Source organism: Tauraco erythrolophus, chromosome 15 (genome assembly GCF_009769465.1).
Source record: "Tauraco erythrolophus isolate bTauEry1 chromosome 15, bTauEry1.pri, whole genome shotgun sequence".
NCBI lineage: Eukaryota > Metazoa > Chordata > Aves > Musophagiformes > Musophagidae > Tauraco > Tauraco erythrolophus.
The window spans coordinates 17,473,049-17,492,947 of NC_141479.1; the positions used below are offsets into that span (position 1 = coordinate 17,473,049).

At 38.6% G+C, this 19,899-nt stretch overlaps 1 protein-coding gene across 2 annotated transcripts in view; it reads left to right on the top strand.

Annotated features, from left to right (window-relative positions):
• The window catches only part of CDYL2 (chromodomain Y like 2), a 62,305-nt gene that overhangs the window by 14,551 nt on the left and 27,855 nt on the right, over positions 1 to 19,899 (top strand). Inside the window, exons 2-3 of one of the 2 annotated variants that reach the window (XM_086621011.1) lie at positions 17,976 to 18,570; positions 18,941 to 19,018. In XM_086621011.1, the coding sequence (XP_086477137.1) occupies positions 17,976 to 18,570; positions 18,941 to 19,018 (673 nt within the window). The remainder of the gene's footprint in view (positions 1 to 17,975; positions 18,571 to 18,940; positions 19,019 to 19,899) is intronic. The other variant, XM_086621012.1, reaches the window with a different exon arrangement.

Consider the following 19,899-nt stretch of genomic DNA (forward strand, 5'->3'; position numbering starts at 1 on the left):
ATATATTCTTGGACAGTCTACCTTGGAACACTCCAAAACTAAAAAATTACTTTCATAAAATTATTCCAGTATGCTTTAATACCAAAAGCTGAGAATTATAGTAGATACACCAAGAAAATTAAAAGCCCTAGGGCTAAATAGTTTTATAAAAGTCATTTCAGAAACAGAACTTCAACTAACCAAGTTGACCTTGCTTATTACAATGTTGGAGAGATTTGGTTGTGCATAGCTATGAGTGTAGCGCTGTTTAAATAACATATCAGAATCTACCTGTGGTGTAATGCTTTGTGACTTCTACTAAGATACAATCTATAGCTTTTGACTCAGATGAGTAGGGGAATGTCTGATATGCCAGGTTCTACTGTCGCTTACAGGAACATAATTTGAGTATATTAAAAAAATTAAGTACTATCCTACTATTCAGTGAAGCTATCTTTCACTTCCTTTTTTATGAAGCGTTTTGAAAAGGTTTTCAGGTATCTAAAACCAAAACATACTTGAGAGAGTGAGAATATTCACAACCTTCCAGAATGCTCATGGTGCAAAAAATTGTGGCTCCCTTTCAGGAAAATGAAGGCATCCCAGAACACAACAGGATTGCTGTACCTTTCCTTACAGCAGATCTGTGCTGCTCATTTTTGCGTGTGTGTAGCTCAAGAAGGTAGTAAATCTCCCATGTAACATATGGGTAAGGCAGTCAATTTCTTCACCGGTGGGGACATATAATTTAGGCAATATGTACAGTGATTTCAAGATCCTTCCTAACCCCAAACCACTTGTTCTACTCTGAAGGCTCTAAGGCACTTCCTTTGTGCGCAGCCCTTTTCTGTGCTTATCCCATCCCATCATCCCATGCTTTTGTGCCACTAGTGGAATTTCCCTGGATTTTGCTGGCCTTGTCTTTGGGAAGTCATCCAGCAGCCCCACAACCCACACTGCCCATCTCTGGCTTTCTGGCACCCACCTCTCTGCCGCCTCCACACATAGGGACAACCTGTGAGACAGGTCGTCCAAAGCCGAGTCCATGGAAATTTGGCCTCAAAATTACGCTCAATACGTACAGCTTTCATCTAGGCTACAAAAGTGTTATAAGGACAGGGAAGTGTAGCTTATGTGCTTTCCTCAGTGAACGAAAATCTCATTCCTACTCAGCTGCCCTGGGCCAGTGAGCTCCTGTACCGCTAGTGCAGGCTGCTGACTGAATTTACCCCGTGGAGTTCCCTGATCTCTGAAATACAGAACTGGGTTATTTTAGTAGAAATTGATTCACTACTCATGAATTTCATTTGAGAAAATCATGTAATTTTTGGTTCACTGTCTCCTCTGCAGTGACAGCAGTTATGTACATACCCCAACAGCCTCAACAAACTATTTAATAAGTTTGAGGTTGAGAAGAAAATGCTGTTACTTCTTCCTTTCCCACCACACGTTTTATGGTGAATCACTTGTGCCTAGTGAACGATTTTTCAGGTCAGCAAAACCAACTCCTTTGTTACTTTTGGGCACATGTATCCAAAGGATACTAATTCTTTGCACAAAAAGACTTGAATGTACTTCACTGTGGTAAAAAAATATACAAACTAATAAACTCAAAGTATTTAAACTCTTTCCTTACGTTTGATTAGTGCTTTATATGCCTGCTTTCAGAACATTCCTAGTTTTAATTTGTTTAAGTAGTATTTTTGAATTCATAGCATGTGGTTTTAAAAAACCCAAACACTGAAAATTTGATTTTTTTAAAGGTAGAATATTAAATTTTTACAGCATGTGACTTCTTTTTAAGGTTTTGCACTTATGTAGTATTATGACTGAATAAATTCAATTAAATATTTTGCACTTGAATTTTTCACAAACGAATGAGGATAATATTGTACTGTTTCAGAAAGGGTACAGATATATGTGGATGTAAGCAGTTTGTAGACAGATGTGGGTAATTATATAGTTGTATGCAGTGATCCAGTATAGCACAGGGGAAAACTGTTCACTGTCCATATGACTGAACACATGGGTACCGATTAAGACAATAAGTAGTAAACTTTTTGCAGAGCAGGAATAAAACAGAGGCATAGAACTGAACACTGCACATCCTCTATACATTTAATTTTTCTTTTTCCTGTAGTCAAAATCATGCCATCTTTAAGAGATGCATTACTTTTCTAAGTAATAAAGAAAATAAGTGACTTTTATTGATCTGCAATGGAATGCAGTTGCTATAGTTCTGCACTTCATAAAAATGTTCTGCCTCAAAATTATATGAAATAACCTGAATTTGAACTTTAAACACAAGTGATGAACCCCAACACTTCCAATGAAGTTTTAGAATATGTCTTCTCAAGTAGCTACAAAATTTTAGACAGAGACATCACATTAGCACCCATATTTTACAAAACTTAAAGAAAGATGGGGACCATCTGTTCAGTTAGCTGCAAACCATTTTGCAGATTTAGGCTTTGGAAAATGGAATTAGCCAACAGATACAAAAGGTACCAGTGGCTGGAAGTTTATCCTTAGAAATTGGAACATTAAGGTTACAGCATTTCATTTACAGCGCTTTTAGAAAGATTCACTAACAGCAACGGTGGACTTTGTGTGAATCACTTCAGATTCAGATGCGATGATTTTCTAATAGATTTGGTTTAACTAAACAAGAATTTGGGACCTGGTGCGGAACTGCTGAATGAAAAACATTCCTGTGTAACCCAAGACAGACTAGATGGATATAATTGTCCCTTCTGGCCTTCAAATCTGTGAATCTGTGAGCCTGTAAGTAGTGCCATGACAAACAGATAATCAAGTCTGGGCCATCATACTGACAAGGAACATAGGTACCTCTTAAATGGAAGTGGCATTGGTACTTCTTTGGTGCCGTGGTATATAAAACTTCTTCTAGATCTGTATTCTAGTTTCATTCTAGTTTTCTTCAAAATGTTAGCAAGACGCTACATCCCCAAAAGTTTCACAGCCACAGAATAATCACTTGTAAAGTAAAGAAAGACTTCGGTGAAATTGAAAAAAAAAATGTGTTATCATATGCCATTCACTCTGGAAGGTCACTGTTATTTTAATAGTTTTGTATTTTTCATTTTTAGACTACACTACGTAATAACCACCTAAAATGCTAGAAAGCTCAACCTCAAACATGCAGAGTCTCTTTCACCATTATTATTAGAACATCTGATGAACAGGATTTGATTAGCTTGTTATTTTAAACAATGGTTTAAAATCTGTAGTTTTAAGAAAGGCATGGTGACCAACTGTTGAGAATGAGTTCTAGTGTGTGAATAAACTATGAAGTGCGTATCGCTCTCAGGCAGCAGAAATTTTCAGTGCTTTATGCTCTTACAAATAACAAACTATTTCAGGTTCTAATTCTTTAGAATTATAAATTTTCTCACTGTACATGCAGCATATTTAGATTATCACAGGATGCCATTCATTGAACAATGCCCACAATTACTTACATAATTAGATTTCATGTTGCTGACTTATGAGTCCTGTAACTAGACAGGCATTAGATAGGGGAAAGAACCTAGATCCTAAAATATAGGATCTGGGGTAGAAGAGAGCCTAAAAAATCTCTTCGCTCACTAGATATCTACTACCAAAAAAATGAACCCAAACAGATTTTTATGTTGAAGAAAAAAAAAATGCAATTATGTATGTTCCTTACACAAAACCGAAGTGGCTTATTGATTAACTTGGGCAGGACTCTCCATTGTTAATACGTACAGTATTGTGAAGGGTTTCAAAAAATAAGGAAGTACATCACTGAACAATTGAAAGTGGAAAGATTTCAGACACTTTTATTATCTTGAATAAAAATTATTTTATATTATGTGGCCATCAGAGGAAGTTACTAAACACCTCAGAGTGCTCTTCTGAGTAAGAAAAATTACCACCGAAATGTAGAAGATGTACAGGTGACTCATACACTTTGTCCTCCCGTACTGTCACCATTGGAAGGCACTTTCTAGCCATTTAGAAAGAAACTGAAGAACGTTCCCCATTCGTTTTTTCCCAGTGGCTGTCATTTAACTAGCATATATCCTTGCACATGTTGTAAAACGTCTCAGATCACCTTTAAAAGTAACTCACAGGTGCGAACTTGCCTTTTAAAACCTGCACTGACTGTTGGGAATTGTGTGCATTAATGGAATCAACGAGGCAGAAATGGTGAAGATAACGTAGCATACGGTACCGCGTGTGTTGTGTTTGCCCTATACTGCACAGTGCATGTTCTGAATACTGCATGTGACGTTCAACAGCCAAGGGCAAGGTCTTTCCAGAATAACACCAAATTTTTGTACTGCAAAACAAACGTCTTTGTCTTTGGGGCACACTAAGCAATCGTTAGCACTGATCTGACAGACACTCTGTACTAGATTTTGTGATTAACATATTCTGACCATTTAATTTTAGGAACGAGTAAAATGTTATGGCACACTACATATTAAAGGAAAGTGCTCACTGCTCCAAGCTCCACCTGTTATGCTGTTAAATAATAGTAATGATCATTAGTACCCATTTAGTAGGATAGATTTGCATGGTTCTTTGTAACTATGAAAATAACATTTCAAGAGTAGTAATTGGGGAAGTACATACTCTCTAGGGAAATTCTCTGATTATTTAAAGACAAACCATCAGGGTTTTTAAATCTTTCTTCTATGACCACCTGAAGTTTCTTGTCTCCTTGAAATTAAACTAAAAACTTTAACCATGTGCACATCATCTTGAAATCTTCAAAACATCAAAACATAAAGTACTTTCTTCTTATCTAGAACGCAAGTTTAGTTGTGTTCTAGATACCTCATCAAGGTTTAGTTAATATCCCTAAAAATGTTCCAGAAGGATGGGGTTTATGTTCCTTCATTAGACTACAGCTAGCAAGCATAATAAAAGCAATACTTTCTCCAATATTTGTAGTAAGAATTTAACACTCCTCCATCATGTATGTTACTGTTTATTTCTACATTATTTTTTCTATATATGCCTTTGTAGACAACTGCTCTTTGGAGAAAAAGAAAGGTTGATGTGTGATCAGAAATTCCTTATGTAATTTCAGAGCCATCTAGTCCAGGTGTATTCTTTTTCCTAGCAAAAGGAAATATGTATTCATCTTAGCAGCCTCTGACCCCTCCTGAGTATGCTAGAAACCTCTTGGACTTGTCAGGACATTATACTGCATAATCTGCTACAAAACTGCTAAATACAAGCAGCAGCTAGCACAAATACTAAATGCAGATATTCAGCACAAGTTAATCTTGGATTTTTTTCCTATTTTTATATGGCTCACTAGGCTTCTGCTTCATCAAAAATTTCATTTTGTAGACTGCTGTCCATAAAAATTATTTCAATGCACCTTTTCCATTTTCAACACCAAGTCTGAAATCACTTTACAGAGAGGGTGTTCTTTTCAGATAAGGCACATAAAAATGAAGAGAACATTTGAGGTGATGAGGAGGACCAGAAACAGAAACTCAGACCTTCAAGCCCCATCTAAGCATCCTGTCCTGCAAGGCATTCTGCACAAACTTCCAGGATAGGTACAAGAACTGCAAATGTATTTTTATTAGCATGTTTCCTCTTACCTTTGTGGTAAATGTATGGTAACTTAGCCCCTTATCCCTGTCTTTAATTCCTTCATATTGGATGAAGAGCAAATATATAGCTGCTATCATGGGGCGTGTTGCATGTTCACACCGCAACGCAGCACATTCCTTGTTCTGCTTATACCATAAATACTGAATGTTCGTACAAACACTGAAAATACACTGAATAATTACTTCACAATGTATCTCAGTATTAAAATATGTCCACTTAATGACTAAGAAAATCTCTTTAACTTTGTGATCAGCTGACCTTGGTCCTCCAACCCATCTCTCCTTTGTATACCTCAGAAAATAGATTGTTCTTGCCATATGGCCTGAAAGTCAATAAACCCTGATGGTATCGCATCAAGGAAAGAGAGAAGTTCAGAGCTGCTTGTGGAAAACACCCTTCCAGCTGCCTGGTAAATCTAAACTCAGTTTAACTGAGTCAGTTGATACATCCACTTCCACAGATTGCATAGAGCTCAGTTTTCCAAGTGGAAAAGAATGCATAAAGAATTAGTAAATGATCAGTAAGTATTTTAGGCAAAATTTATGTATCGTAGAATCATAGAATAATGTAGGTTGGAAGGGACTGATCCAACCCCTTGCTTAAAGCAGCTCTAATTTACTTAAGTTACTCAGGGTCTTGTTCAGTTGAGTTCTGAGTATCTCCAAGGATGGATATTCCACAGCCTCTCTGGACGTCTGTTCCAGCATTTGACTACATATATAGTTTGTGCTAGGAACGATGGCGACGACATCAGAAGATTATCATGGGCTTATTAGAATTAGAAGACTAATTAGGTGTGAGATTCATAAGAGTCTCTAACAACGTACTAGCCATTTATTAAAACTCCTTTTGTAATTTCATAAACCGTTTGCAAGTGGGATCTTAGTGTTAAATGTGACCCAGAGGTTTCTTATACTAAAGTGTGAATTTAAGCTTCCATTCATAAAGTGTCTGGAAATGGGTCAGTATGGGGTTTTGGAGCACCAATGTATGTTGGTCTCTGTGCTAACCCTCAATAACAAGCAGACAGCTGCAGCCTTCCACAGCTTCAGCTTGTGACTGGCATAGTGCCACGGAGAGAACATAGAGTAGCCTAATCCCAGGGAGACAAATGAAGGAATAAATCTCAGAAACCCTACATTTATAAAAATATAGTTCCCCGTTCTGCGGAGGCACATGGAACAAAGCCCTTTGCCACATCATTGCTGTAAATGTATCCAGGGGCATCTGACGTATTAACACAACTGCCAAGTTAGGAATCTGACTAACAAATATATGGAAAATCTCCTCAGTAATATATTCACTACTTACATATTCAATACTGCTTCAAGTGCAGACATTACTAAATGGTTCCTCAGCTTCATCAGAGTTCCAGTCTCACCCTGACGTCTGCATGATCTATCAACAGAAAGAGAAGACAGCTGTCAGCATGGAGATGTGGTACCTGCCTCCTCAGTAACCCTTGGAGAGATCTGGCAGGCATTTTGAGCAGGATAGCAAGATCTGTACCTCTCCACCAGAGAACCCTTGGTGTTTCCCTTGGGACTTCCCTGAAAGGAGTAATGGATTCCAGTCTATAGCAATCCTTATGGCTGGAAGTACTGACAACACTTGGCTGAAACCCTATCATCAGGAGTAATGACAGTCTAAAAGAACCTGGGACTCATCAGTTAACTGAATGGTGACCATCTGTTGCCAAAGTCAGCTTTCAAGAGGATCTAGGGCCTGAGGACAGCAGAAGGTAACCTGTGATTGTCCCCCTTGCAGCACGCCGTTCTGATGGCAGCTCCAGGGAAATCTGCCATTGCCAGAGGACTTCCACAGTCGAACGCGGCCGGAGCTGCCACGCAGTGTGCTGCAGTCACTGACTCACTGCAGACGTTGTACCAGCACAGATGTGTTGGTGCCTTTCATCCATGCTGTAAGCAAACGTGCTCCTCACACAGAGCCCATCTCTGCTCCAAAACACACTCTTACGTTCAATCAACCAATATGCTTTTATGCCTTTGCATCTCCATGTTTAGAGCACTCTCCCCGCTTTTTAAATGTGGATTTCTAACTAGCTGCGCTCTCAGACAATTTAAAATGCATCTATCTGATGAACGCTGGCAGCTTTCATAACTGTCTTTACTACCATCCATAAGATAGTGCATTCCTGCCAGCCACCAGTAGCAAGCTGGTTTTACACTGGGCAGAGTTCAGATCTTGAACACAAATTAAATCTGCAGTGAAAACCAGTGCAATAATTGAGGCCGGAACTTGGCCCACTGACCCCGCTCATCTGAATGCTATTTCAGAGGGTATAATGATGTATTATTCTTCCTTTATGACAATTACTCTTTCACAGATAATTTTTGAAATTTTATGTGCCATTTTTCTGTGATATTGCAGCGGTATCCTGGATACTTACTTATAAAATTCTGTGCTCCTATCATGCCATTATAGTTGCCTAAAGCATGTTTCTTTATTCCTTTTTTCTGCTCTACCTTTCTTTTTGGCTCATTTCTGTATTCTGCCATCACATTAGCTTCATTTGTGTAACCAAGAAAATGAAGAATGCTGAATTCTGAAAGAAACCTTTGTGTTTCATGACTTTTCTTCTCTTATCCCATTACTTTACAAACTGCTACTTAAGCTTTTCACTCAAAGGATCGCCCCTCAACCTTCTTCTGTGTTGTGCAAAGTTATCTATTTTTAGCCCTTTCCTTCTAAACCCCATCCCTGCGTGGTATTATTCACAAATTTGACTGTTACTGCCTTTGCTATATGGATGCTCCAAACCGGTTGCTTCCTATTCTAGTTTGGATAGAAAGCATGAAATGGATATATGATTTATCCTTCTGACATCTCCTTATCCCTGTCCAGCCATTAATATAACATGGACAGAGTTCTTCATTTTCCTCTCCCTCCTGTCTCAGTGATGGGAGAGAGATTACCATCCTCCTTCACATTCAAGCCTGTAGGCTGGGAATTCTTTTTAACTTGCTACTCTGTCAAATACGTATTGATCATTTCAAAAATACTTGTCTCTCCCTGTATTCAGTAGCTAGAAATACAGGTCTTGTCACTGGATATTCTTTACACCATACTCAAAAATGGCTATTCCACATACTGTATCTTGGAGTAACTATCTAATACACGCTCTCATTGTCCATTTGTCCAGTTTTTTAACACAGAGATTTAATTTTTACCAAGACATCATTTCAATACAGGGCACGTTCCTTGAAAATATCTGCAAAGCTATTACATTGTCCTCTTTCAATCTGCAAAGCTATTACATTGTCCTTTCAAAGATCACTGAAATTCGCTTCAAAAACTTCAGTAGGGAGAGCGTGTTGTACAATGGCCACTTGAACTGACCAGTATCACCTCGTCCCCTCAATATGCCATACCCTCCTGTTGGCTCTCATCTTCTCCCTGGCACGTAAGCCAGCAAGCTGCCCTCTGACAGTTCTCAGTTGTCACATGAAGTTGGTAAAGCCTCTCTGAATAGCTGCAGCTCGTGCCTACATTGAAATCCTAAGTCCTCAGCACCTGTGGAAACCCCCGTGACGAACAGCGTCCCAGAACCCCGGCTTTCACTCCTTTGTGCTCAAGTTTACCACTTTGCTGTAAAAGGGCTAAGAAAATATTTTTCTACCTACCGCACAAGAACATGTGGTTTATTTTATGACAGTCGTACCAGTAGCATTTGTAAGGCAGTGAGTCACTGAGTGGTAGTACAGCAGAGGAGTTCAAATATTTATTTATACTGCATTATAGCTGAACGTTTGTATTTTTTTATGTGAAATCTTCACTTCGGGTTAAGCTTTAGGATGGATGTAAAAGTGTTGAACTGAAGTCCTGGCCTTGAGTTGAATCTGAATGAAGCCCATATGGTGGAGAAAAAGACTGAGTGAACTGTACAACTAAAATAAGCTAGAACTAAACAAGGTTAAAGGAGAACAAACTGCAAATGAACATAAAATAAAACAGATACAGCATTCATTTTTTTCTAATGATTTCAGGTGCTGCTTTTATGTCAATTAATAATTGCTTCCTGCGTCTCTGGACTTGCGTTAATGTTGGTGAAAAGCATCTTTACTGATAGTCATATTTTTATTTATGACCTGCTGCTTACACATTTCCACATCTGTTTGCAAACATCCGTATTTATAAAAAATTTCAGGAACTGTGATATGTTCACATAAACACAGGTTTGCTTAGAAGTCTCTTCAAGTCCCGCTCCTGTTGTATAAACTATTTTTAAAATAAAAGTGAAAAACCTCGTGATTTACATCCCAGGGATTCCTACTTTGATTTTACTTGCATCTAAGTAAATTGGGAATAACTGCTGAATTGCAGTACTGTAAAGGAAGCATAGGCAGAATCAGATCCTTACTAGGTTGTGCTGAACTCTTCTTTCCTGAGAAACACACACATTTCCCATACATATACTCTCAGATGGTACAAAACTGGAGAATCCCATTGAATTTGGCAGAGAATCATTTGAGGCAGCACTTCACAGTATTAGAAAGCTGAGAGCCATACATGTGTCCAAAACAGCCAGCTCTTTGTAGAGCTTAGCGAAATATTTTGTCTCCTTGAATTTAGATTTCTCATTCATCTTTTAGTCATCTGTGCTTGTCATGGAAATAGACTGTGCAAGAACAGTTCTGCTTAAAGCAAACTTCACCCTGTCTCAGTTCTCTTGGATCAGCAGTGCACTCAGTGTACACGAGCTGTGGTTTGAATCCCTCTTGCGATAGTAAACAGGACCAGCATTATTTTTTTCCCTTGTTGATCTACAAACCAGGAAAATATCTGTTTCTAAATCTACAAATTTAGCAATATAGTAAAAAATACCAGCTGTACTTTAGTACTGAAACAAAAGTAAGCATTTATCATCAAATTCTGATGTTCTGGATAGCATTCTAACAGGTTCCCTCTGAAATAAATTGTGCTAGCAAGTTTGTAGAGAGTGTGTTCAAAACTGACTGCTTTTCAATATAAAGAACATCAAGAATTTAGTATGCCATGCTTCTTGCTTTCCTTTCCTTAAGAAATAGGAACACTGAAATGCAACAGTGAACTGCTTTATTATACAAAAGAAAGCAGGGATTTGATAAATGAAATGCATCATTATGCTTTAAAGTAAATGGAAGCCTCTTGTGTTCTTTGGATTTCCACATATGTTGTATGTCTTCGTTAATGCTTCTAAGTGAAAAGGATTTAAACCATTTATGGAGGAACAGACCTGAGGAGGTCTCTCCCATGTTTCATAGCAGTTCTTTTGATGACATGGGTGAAAAAATCCTTCTCTTCCTTCATAGAAAGAACATTGTCAAGATTACCTGAACCTACTGCTAAAGAGTATGTTTATTTTTTTAATGCACTTTTCTTGCACCTTTGAAAACTGTCTTGCTTTCCAAATGAAAACCTAAAATATTTTTTACAGGATTATTACATTTAAGAATGACCAACTGTTTGCTGTGCAACCTATCAACAATAAGCCCGGGCAGAAATATGTTCTGTATCACAAACACATCCCATATGAAAGGGTTTATGTGATGTAATTGCCTACAATGACAGGGACTACATGCGTTGACCAAGAAGTCCCTTCTTGGTCCCTGTGTCATATGTCAATTTTCCTTTTCCAGTCCTTTCCCAAGGGACAGTATCGGTTTATACAAAAATGCCCTTCTTCCAGTGCAAGATTCTTGTGTATATTATTAGCCCTGTTTGCTCAAAAAACCACAAATGATTGTGGCACTTCCACCACAGGTATTGTTTACACACATACACTCAAATATCCTAATAAAAGAAAGAGATTTAGATTACATCCTTAAAGTTATAGTGGGAGAGAAAAATGGCTTTAACAGACTGGGAGATTTGAGCACTCTAAGTTCTGGCCAGGAGAAATCTGCAGCAAACAAAATGAGAGAAGACCAGGGCACAAAACCGGGTGCCTGTTAGTAGAGCCAGCAACAGGGACAGATGGCATCAAGGGGGGAAACGCAGCCCTTGTGTGGAGCTGGAGATGTGGCACTAGGGCAATTTTCAGAAGAGCCAGAAATGAACAACTGAGAGACCACAGCAGAATTTCAGTTTCAGCAAGACTGAATTTCGGAGAAAGGTGGGACTTCCAAGAAAAGTGACGTCAGGTCACTGGAGATATGAGTCTACACTGAAGCCGTGGTTGGCTGGTTTTCTGCAGGCTATCAGCTTGGGCTTCATTTGATCCAAACTGGTAATTAAGGCAAGCTCCTTCTGCCAGAAGACCCCTTACACAGAGAGGAAATCGTGTTGCTTGCATAAGCATGCAGCGAGGCTTATGTTTCAAAATATAGGCTTCAAAATATCTGGGTGCCAGGGAAGGTGACTAACAGAGTACTTACGCCGGCAAAATGCTGGGTCCAGAAAGGTCTTGGGAATGTGAAAACACCACTTTTAGCAGGAATTTCTAATTGCCACATCATTACTGTGAAATACAACTAACTTGCAGTGCGCTTCTGTTTTTCTGTACAAACCTGGAACATGGAATAACATAGCAGGAAGCCTGTACGGTGTTACTATCAGGAGAGGAAGATCAGAGATGCAGGCCCACACGTACAGGGAGCAGCAGGAGTTTTTACAGCATTTATTTGTTTTGTTCTAAGTCTTCATATGTATGTGTTGCATTTGCAACCATAGAATCATAGAATCATAGAATGGCATAGGCTGGAAGGGACCTTAGAGATCATCTAATCCAACCTTCCTGTCATGGGCAGGGACGACCATGTCTAGTATGAGGCTGATCGATAGGCTTTTTCCCAGCAAAAATGCAAAACTTTCAGCATTTCTCTAGCCAGTTCAACACCTCTTCTGATTCTGAGAAGATTGTAGAAAATTAAAAATCCATATGCTTAAAAAGAGAAAAAGGGAAGAGAATAAAAAGCAATGTCTTCTTGACATGAACAGGGTGTTCACTGAACTTCCTGGGAAGTCATTTGATGTTTTACCTGTGAATAATTCAGATGAGGAATGTGTTACCTTTCATTTTTATGACTATCTAGACCTTTTGTTTTCATTTTGATCTTCCAGGTAACGACACAAGCTTGCTAGTGGGGGGGTTCATAGCTGGCACATTGTTTGGACCTGCTCTGTTCTTAAACTGTGGATCAGGTTCCAAAGAAAGACCCAGCATCCATTCCACTGTTATTCTTCAAACATAAATACTGACTGCTTCAGAAGATACGGTGCCATGTTTTTCGTACATCTGGAACAAATGCTCCAATTACCAGATTTTGAGAATTTAACTACAAATACAAGAGAAACACAAGTAAGATACAAATGCAAGCAAGCAAGAGATTTACAACTAATGGAATACATCATTTCTTAAAGCAGAAGTAACAAAAAAGAGGAAGTTAAGCAAATAATGAATTTCTAAAAGACAAACATGTTGAATCAGATGGCCTTTATCTTCCTCAGAAATCTTACTGCCTTTCTTTCCTTGGCACTTTCTTCTAATACCCTTCCAACACCCTGAGGCATGACATGGGACAAAGACCTCCAATGAAAAAAACACGTAAACCAGTACAAGTCCTGTAATTTATAGTAATGAAAAGCAGTTTGTTTAGTGTGTGTCATGAAATTGGTCTGCTACTCTAACAGAGACCATCTGAGCATCACAGACTGCAGTTTAAGTTGTTTACATAGATGTGCATGGTCAAGGAAGACGAGATGACATGTACTTATTTTGGAAGTCACTAAGTAGACACGTAATCCTCCAAACCTTTCTGGAAGTTTGTTGATCTCCTGGATGGTGTTTTCTGGGAGCATAAGGATCTTTATTTATGCTCTGTAGAGCTCTTGTGAGCTGCGAGATGACCATACTGTGCTCTGATTTTACAGTTACATCTATATAAATAATTCAGTAGGAATTACCCTTTCTTAACTTAGCCTAGATTTTTTATATATATATATATATATATATAAGCGGACAATAACACTGCACTGTTAAATGAGTGATTGTGACCCTGAATCTTCTGTGAAGGAAGATACATGTCTGTTGTATTCTGCATATATAAGCACTTGATCACCAGATTACAACGCTAAGGTTATGAAGCTCTACATATTTGTACTGTAATTGATCAGTATTTTTTTATTTCACATTAAGTTTAGAATACAAAAAAAATTTTAAAGGATTTTATTTATGACTTTCATCCTAGTTTGTGCAGTTGTGTATAGCGCTAGGTTTAAGGGTAGCTGCAAGCTAGAAAGTGAGTTGCAAATACATGTGCACAGATGCCATGGTCTCATTCTATTTGTTCTCTTTAAACATATTTATATGGTAACATATCCGCACCTCAGTGGATCCAGAATTAGCCAGGAGGGGCAGGGAGGGAGAGAATCCAAGCAAGTAATGGTATATGTCAATGCCAGCACTCTCGTAACTGTGATACCCCTGCAAACTTTGTCATTTCACTTTTATTAGATTTAACTACTTCATTTTCCAACCCAAATATAGTGAATTCAGGGATTTGACAAACTGTAACTACCAAGGTCACTTTTGGGAAGATGTTTTCCAGTTCTCAGGAAAGACAGAACTGAAGGGGAAGATGGAAAATCAGACATTGAAGCATATTCTCAGAACTGTGTATTGCTTATTCTAGGGAAGGAATGAAAGTATTATTTCTATTAATCACTAGCTGTCACAGAATGATTTCTCATTAAGAAAGCTTATATGAATTTACGTAACTTTAAGTAAATGCAGAAAGATTATTACTTTACATACTACCTGTTAAAATAAATATACATCATTAGAAGAACAAGACAGTGATGTTTGATATTAGTGGACTGTGAATAGAAGGGAAGTGGGATGGACAGTACCAGGTATGGGTGAAAACCTGATATTTATGCCTACACTGAAGCACTTCACTGTGTGCAGTGCAGGAACACGGTGGCACTCTGTAGGGGATAAATCAATGAAGAACTTAAAGCCCTAGGAAAGAGACGAGACCATGTTGAGAGGCCAAGTACGTTTGATGCTACCCTCAAATACATTCAGTAATGAACAGGGAGGCAGTAATGAGGACGAGGCAAATATCTACTTAGACTTTTTATGCATCATTAGTCAAGCCAGTGGATATAATGGTTGAACCAAAAAACTCAAGGAAAACAACTAATTTTGGATCAACCTACATTTTTTTCATTTTCTCCCCAGCAAAACAATAAACTGAGAAGGGGGTTGACCAGAAACAAAACATTTTGTCTTCAGTTTATTTAATCCCTCTTTTTCTTAGTTTTGTTAGTTAAATTGGAAGTGAAATGTTGATAGTTTTGTTCTGAAAATGCTGTAATGAACTGCTTAGTCTTTCCCAAATAGATTTGCTTTCTAAATATCTTTTCTGAAACCATTTATTAAATTTGACCTAATTTCATAAATACTTTTATTCTCTCTCCATGATGTCTTGAACTGGTTAATCACGTTCTCCATTGCCAGTATTTTGTTTCCCCAGAACACAGACCACTCATGTTTTCTCCTTTTATCTTCTTAATTAAAATGCATAATGCTTCATCACCAAAATACTTGAATGTTTTCCATATTAAAAAAATGCTCTCCAAGAAACCTCTTCCCTTCACTTTTCCTCCATCTAGTAGAGCAACAATGTGAAAATGAGAAGTCAGTATCGTTAAATGTAAAGATATGTGCATGAGTGAAAAAAGGTGAAGCTGAAGAGATGTTTTTTGTATGCGATTCTGACAATGGCAAGGCATTTGTCCATCCTTTCTGGGGTTCTTCCTTCAGTGAGCAAGTAGGGGAATGCAACCGATGTAATCCCTCAAAAGAAAGGCAGAAGTAACTCTGAGCATCAACCTGACACGGAGTTCATGTTCCAAGTCAAACTCCTGAATTAAGAAGGGAGGGAAATGCGTGTATTGTTTAGCTAGTACAGACAGAACAGCACTAAACCAAATTCTCTCCAGTAAGGATAGCTGTGGTCCACTGAGTTTAGCAGTAATTTATTTTTTTCCCCAGGACATATAAATATATGTTTTTCTCCTTGGTATAGCGAGCTGGAGTAATTAAAGTAGCAAATCCACAGACAACCCACAGGCCACTACAGAGTTCCACGGTTCAATGTCCAGTTTTTCTGGCTAGTCCCGGATAGAAGGATGAGAAGTATTTTAAAGCCAGGGATAATTTGGACAGATGCTCTCTATAAAGTCAACAAGATCATAAGAAGCCTATTAGTTTGCCAGTTGAAAGTCGCACATCCCACGAGGACCAAAAAAATGCCATTTTTTTTGGTGGAGACTTTTTTCAGACAAATGATCTCAAACTTGCCTAGACTGAGCTTCAGTTAATTGTTTTGCCACACCGAGCAATCCTGAAGGAGACTGTGCCGAGTTCCAAGTGAAGAGGATGCCTTGCTTTGCTTCCGCAGTGGTTCTATGCAGATATTTGGTAAGACAGAGCACAGGAACGAGCTGTTTGGGATGCTGCAGTTGAGCGCCCTGGAGATGGAGGAAAGCTGTCCACTATGACTCAGACACAGATATCTTAGCACGGTTCTCAGGTAAATGAATTGAGGTAGAAGTATAATGTTGAGTTGCTAATTACATTTACACTCCTTTGGGGAACCCAGGAACCAAGATTTCTATGAATGTACAGTTCCAGCCAGTGAAGAGAAAGAATTAATCCACTGGTTTGCTCTATCAGAGGACCTAAAAAGAACAATTACTTACACTGCCGTGATTGCCCTTCTTCAAGGTTAAATTCTCCATACAAATTCCACTGTTCTTCTGCACATGAAATTATTTTTCTTTGAAGAGCAATGAGAACTATTACATTAGCTAGCCACATATTTATTTTTCTAAACTAAAAATAGTGCTTTTGGTTAACGATAATGATTTTTTTTTCATTAGTGGCATCTTTATCCCTCATAAGCCACATTTTCTAAAAGTAAAAAAACTAAAGAATCAGAAGATAAAACTTGGGAGAGACTTCAAAAGGTTTTCTCATCATAACTCGATTTTCCAGCAGTGACTTTTCATGGCAGATGTTTTTGTAACAAAAACTGTTCTATAAACCCTCCATACTTTCCCAAGTTACCTATTCTAATGCTTAATTCTTACAACCATTACAAGATTTTTCCCAATGACTTGATCTAAATTTCACTTGATGCAATTTAACCCCATGACTTGCTGTCCACTGATTGTGCTTGGATTTTCATATGCCCTCTCCCTGTAGTTGAGACCTTGCCAATGCTGAGGTAGCACAAAGATTTCCTCAGTTGTACAACAGCACTATACTGTTAATTCACATTCAGCCTGCAGTCCCTACACAGTCCCTTATCCCTTGGTGCAGAGCTTCCTTAAACTGACATTCTCTAGCTTAGGTTCATGAAATTCATTACTTCTGTGTAAGAATCCTGCATTTATGCCTTTCATTTGTTTTTTTTTTTTCTAAAATTGGTGTACTCACAAATTTTACATGTTTACTCAAATATTGCCTTCATAAAAAATACAAATTTTTACAAGTTGGAAGTAGCAAAGTGGATGTACACTACTGCGCATATGTCTTTGGTGTAAAACACTGGAATTTGTTCTAATCAGTTCTCCGTTCAAGATACTTTCAAGACATGAAGAAGTACGAGGCTGTTTATAGGGACACGGTGCTTGTGTGGATTCAGGAGAATGATCAGTAACTGACAATACAGCAAAATATGCTTTATTTAGCACTTTCAAGCAAGAAGTAGCTGAGGAATGTAACAAGAATAGTCTCATTTTGCAACCAGATTTTCAAAAAAATGATGCTTTCATTAATGATACTCAGGTTCTCTCTTGTTTCTTCACATCGTGGCTATTGCAGATTCCCAGGTCAGGTTTGATCAGATGTTTGTGTTTCTTCCTACTGTTTTCAGAAGGGGAAATGGCCTTTCTGTCAAAATACTGCTGGGGCTGCTGCACTCCTCTCCTGCATTGCCAGGTCTGTTCCCCGGAACGGAGAACAGTTCTGTTCTTGTCGAACGGAAACATGTAACGCTGATTCCTGCACGTTATGTCACACGGTTTACACACCCCCGCAAGTAGGTTCTCCTCAGCAGTCAGCACGGTCTGTATGGGATCCGATGGGAATATAATGTTGGACTGCATCCTATGGAAATAAGGTATATGTAAATCTGTAAAATAGGTTGCTACGTTTCGGCAAGCCTGGGTGGCTTTCTATGTCAGAGTCGGTTCATGTTTTAGGCACTACATTTTAGAAGAATCTCATGAATACTGAGATTGTCAGAAAATTCTATATTTCCAATGTCAAGGAGGCCTTCCCAGCTGTAAATGAAGAACATCGTTTTCATGATCAAACTGTTTTTATTTCTAATATGACACTTTTTTGTATTTTCTTTTAGGTGGAGAGGATTGTAGACAAAAGGAAGAACAAGAAGGGCAAATGGGAATATCTCATCAGGTGGAAAGGCTATGGAAGTAATGAAGACACCTGGGAACCTGAACACCATCTACTACATTGTGAGGAATTTATTGATGAGTTCAATGGACTACATGTGACTAGAGAAAAGCGATCAAGACATGGGAAACAGGCCAGTGCTCCAAAATTTTTACGGGAAAGCCGAGGGTCATCTGTTGAGAAAATATCGCATAGACCTTCTGAATCTGGGAAGTCTAAAGGGTCAACACACAAAAGGAAGAGAATTAATCCATCTCTTCAAAAACAGAAAAGAGGATACGCAGCAAAGCCAGCATCTGCTAATGACAGGGCTGCTAAAACTGTGACTTACCGAACTACTCCCAGCGGTTTACAGATCATGCCACTGAAAAAGCCACATAATGGTCTGCAGAATGGAGATGGCAGTCATGAAAAAGATTCTAGACATTTTGGGAATGGCTCACAACAGCAAAATATGGATTTAAATGATCATGAAGGAGAACAAAATTTGCCCAGCGTGTTGGAAGTTAGTAATGATTCACCTGTTGTGAATGGAATTGGTATGTGATTTAAACCACAGTCTTTTGAAGCGGGGGGTGAGGGGGGGATGTAATTGCAGCAACTGCAAACAGAGAGTCCGCTCGTGGAAAAATCGCTGTCAGGCTACACAAGTGATGTGGTGAGAAGCACATAAACGTGTTTCACACTCTTTCCCCATATATCACACCATTTTTTTATCAGTTGGCTTCTCTCCTTCCGTTTCCCACGGAATGACGTGAAGCAGCGTGGGCTTTGTTACATGCCTTTGCAGTGTAAAGTTCTTGTGGAGAAATGATGACAAGGCAGGGAGCAGGAATGACAACAGAGGTATGTATAATGCTGCAGCTTTGGGTTTGTGTATCACCAAGTAACAAATCACTTCTCCGTCAGCGTGTGCAGACCCAAAGGTCCAGAACGATCAGGATTACTTTAGAAACAGAATTAATACCACTCTTGCCAAAGTATCCGGTGAGTATGGCTGAATAACGTTCAAGTTCCTCAGTGTTAATGCTCATGGTGTTCAGGAGCACTCAGAACCGCCACAACCTTGTCTCTGACAGTGACAGGATACTTCGGAAGTCACAAGACATACTTTACATGAGGGGACAAACAGCCTTGAAGTGAACGAGAAGAAATAGGAGAAATTTCTTTCTCATCCTCATAGTTACTGACTGGCTTAGTTCTCGAAGAATAAAGGTTTATGTTCTCTGTAAATACTGTGCAGTTTAATGCAACTAAGTAGCTTCTCATTATCTCTATGTGCCCAATCTTTTGTTCTTTTTTTTTTCAATCCTACCAGACTTAACGCTTTGATGGTGCTTTGTGGCAGTAATTTCCAGGAGTTAACAATGAGATGCACATTTTTTTTGATCAGATTTTTGGGGTTGGGGTTTTGTTTAGGGTTTTTTTACCTTAATTTTCATTGAATAAGCTCTTGTCCTTATATGAAAGGATAAAGAGGAAGACATCCTGTCAATCTGTAGGCAGCTCCAGCTTTTTCAGCTTTCCTACCACATGGAAGTCTTTCCAGATTCCTCGTAGTTTTCAGCATCCTCTTGTGCCTTTGGTGTGTGGGGTTTTTTTTTAATACCTTTTAAAAACAGCAGGAGCTGTTCCAAATGATTTCCTACTGCTTACTGATACAGTGGTGATGCAACCTTTTGAGAATTATTTTTTCTGCGGTTACACACTGCATAAAGGTTTTCATTGAGTGATACACAGTTGCTATTAGTTGTTTTTCTTCCTTGCTACAGTTAATTTAGAACACAGCTATATGTATGATTCTTTTCATTGTGCATTTAATCTGCTTTACTGTTGCCAATTCACCCTTTTCTTACAACTCAGTGAAG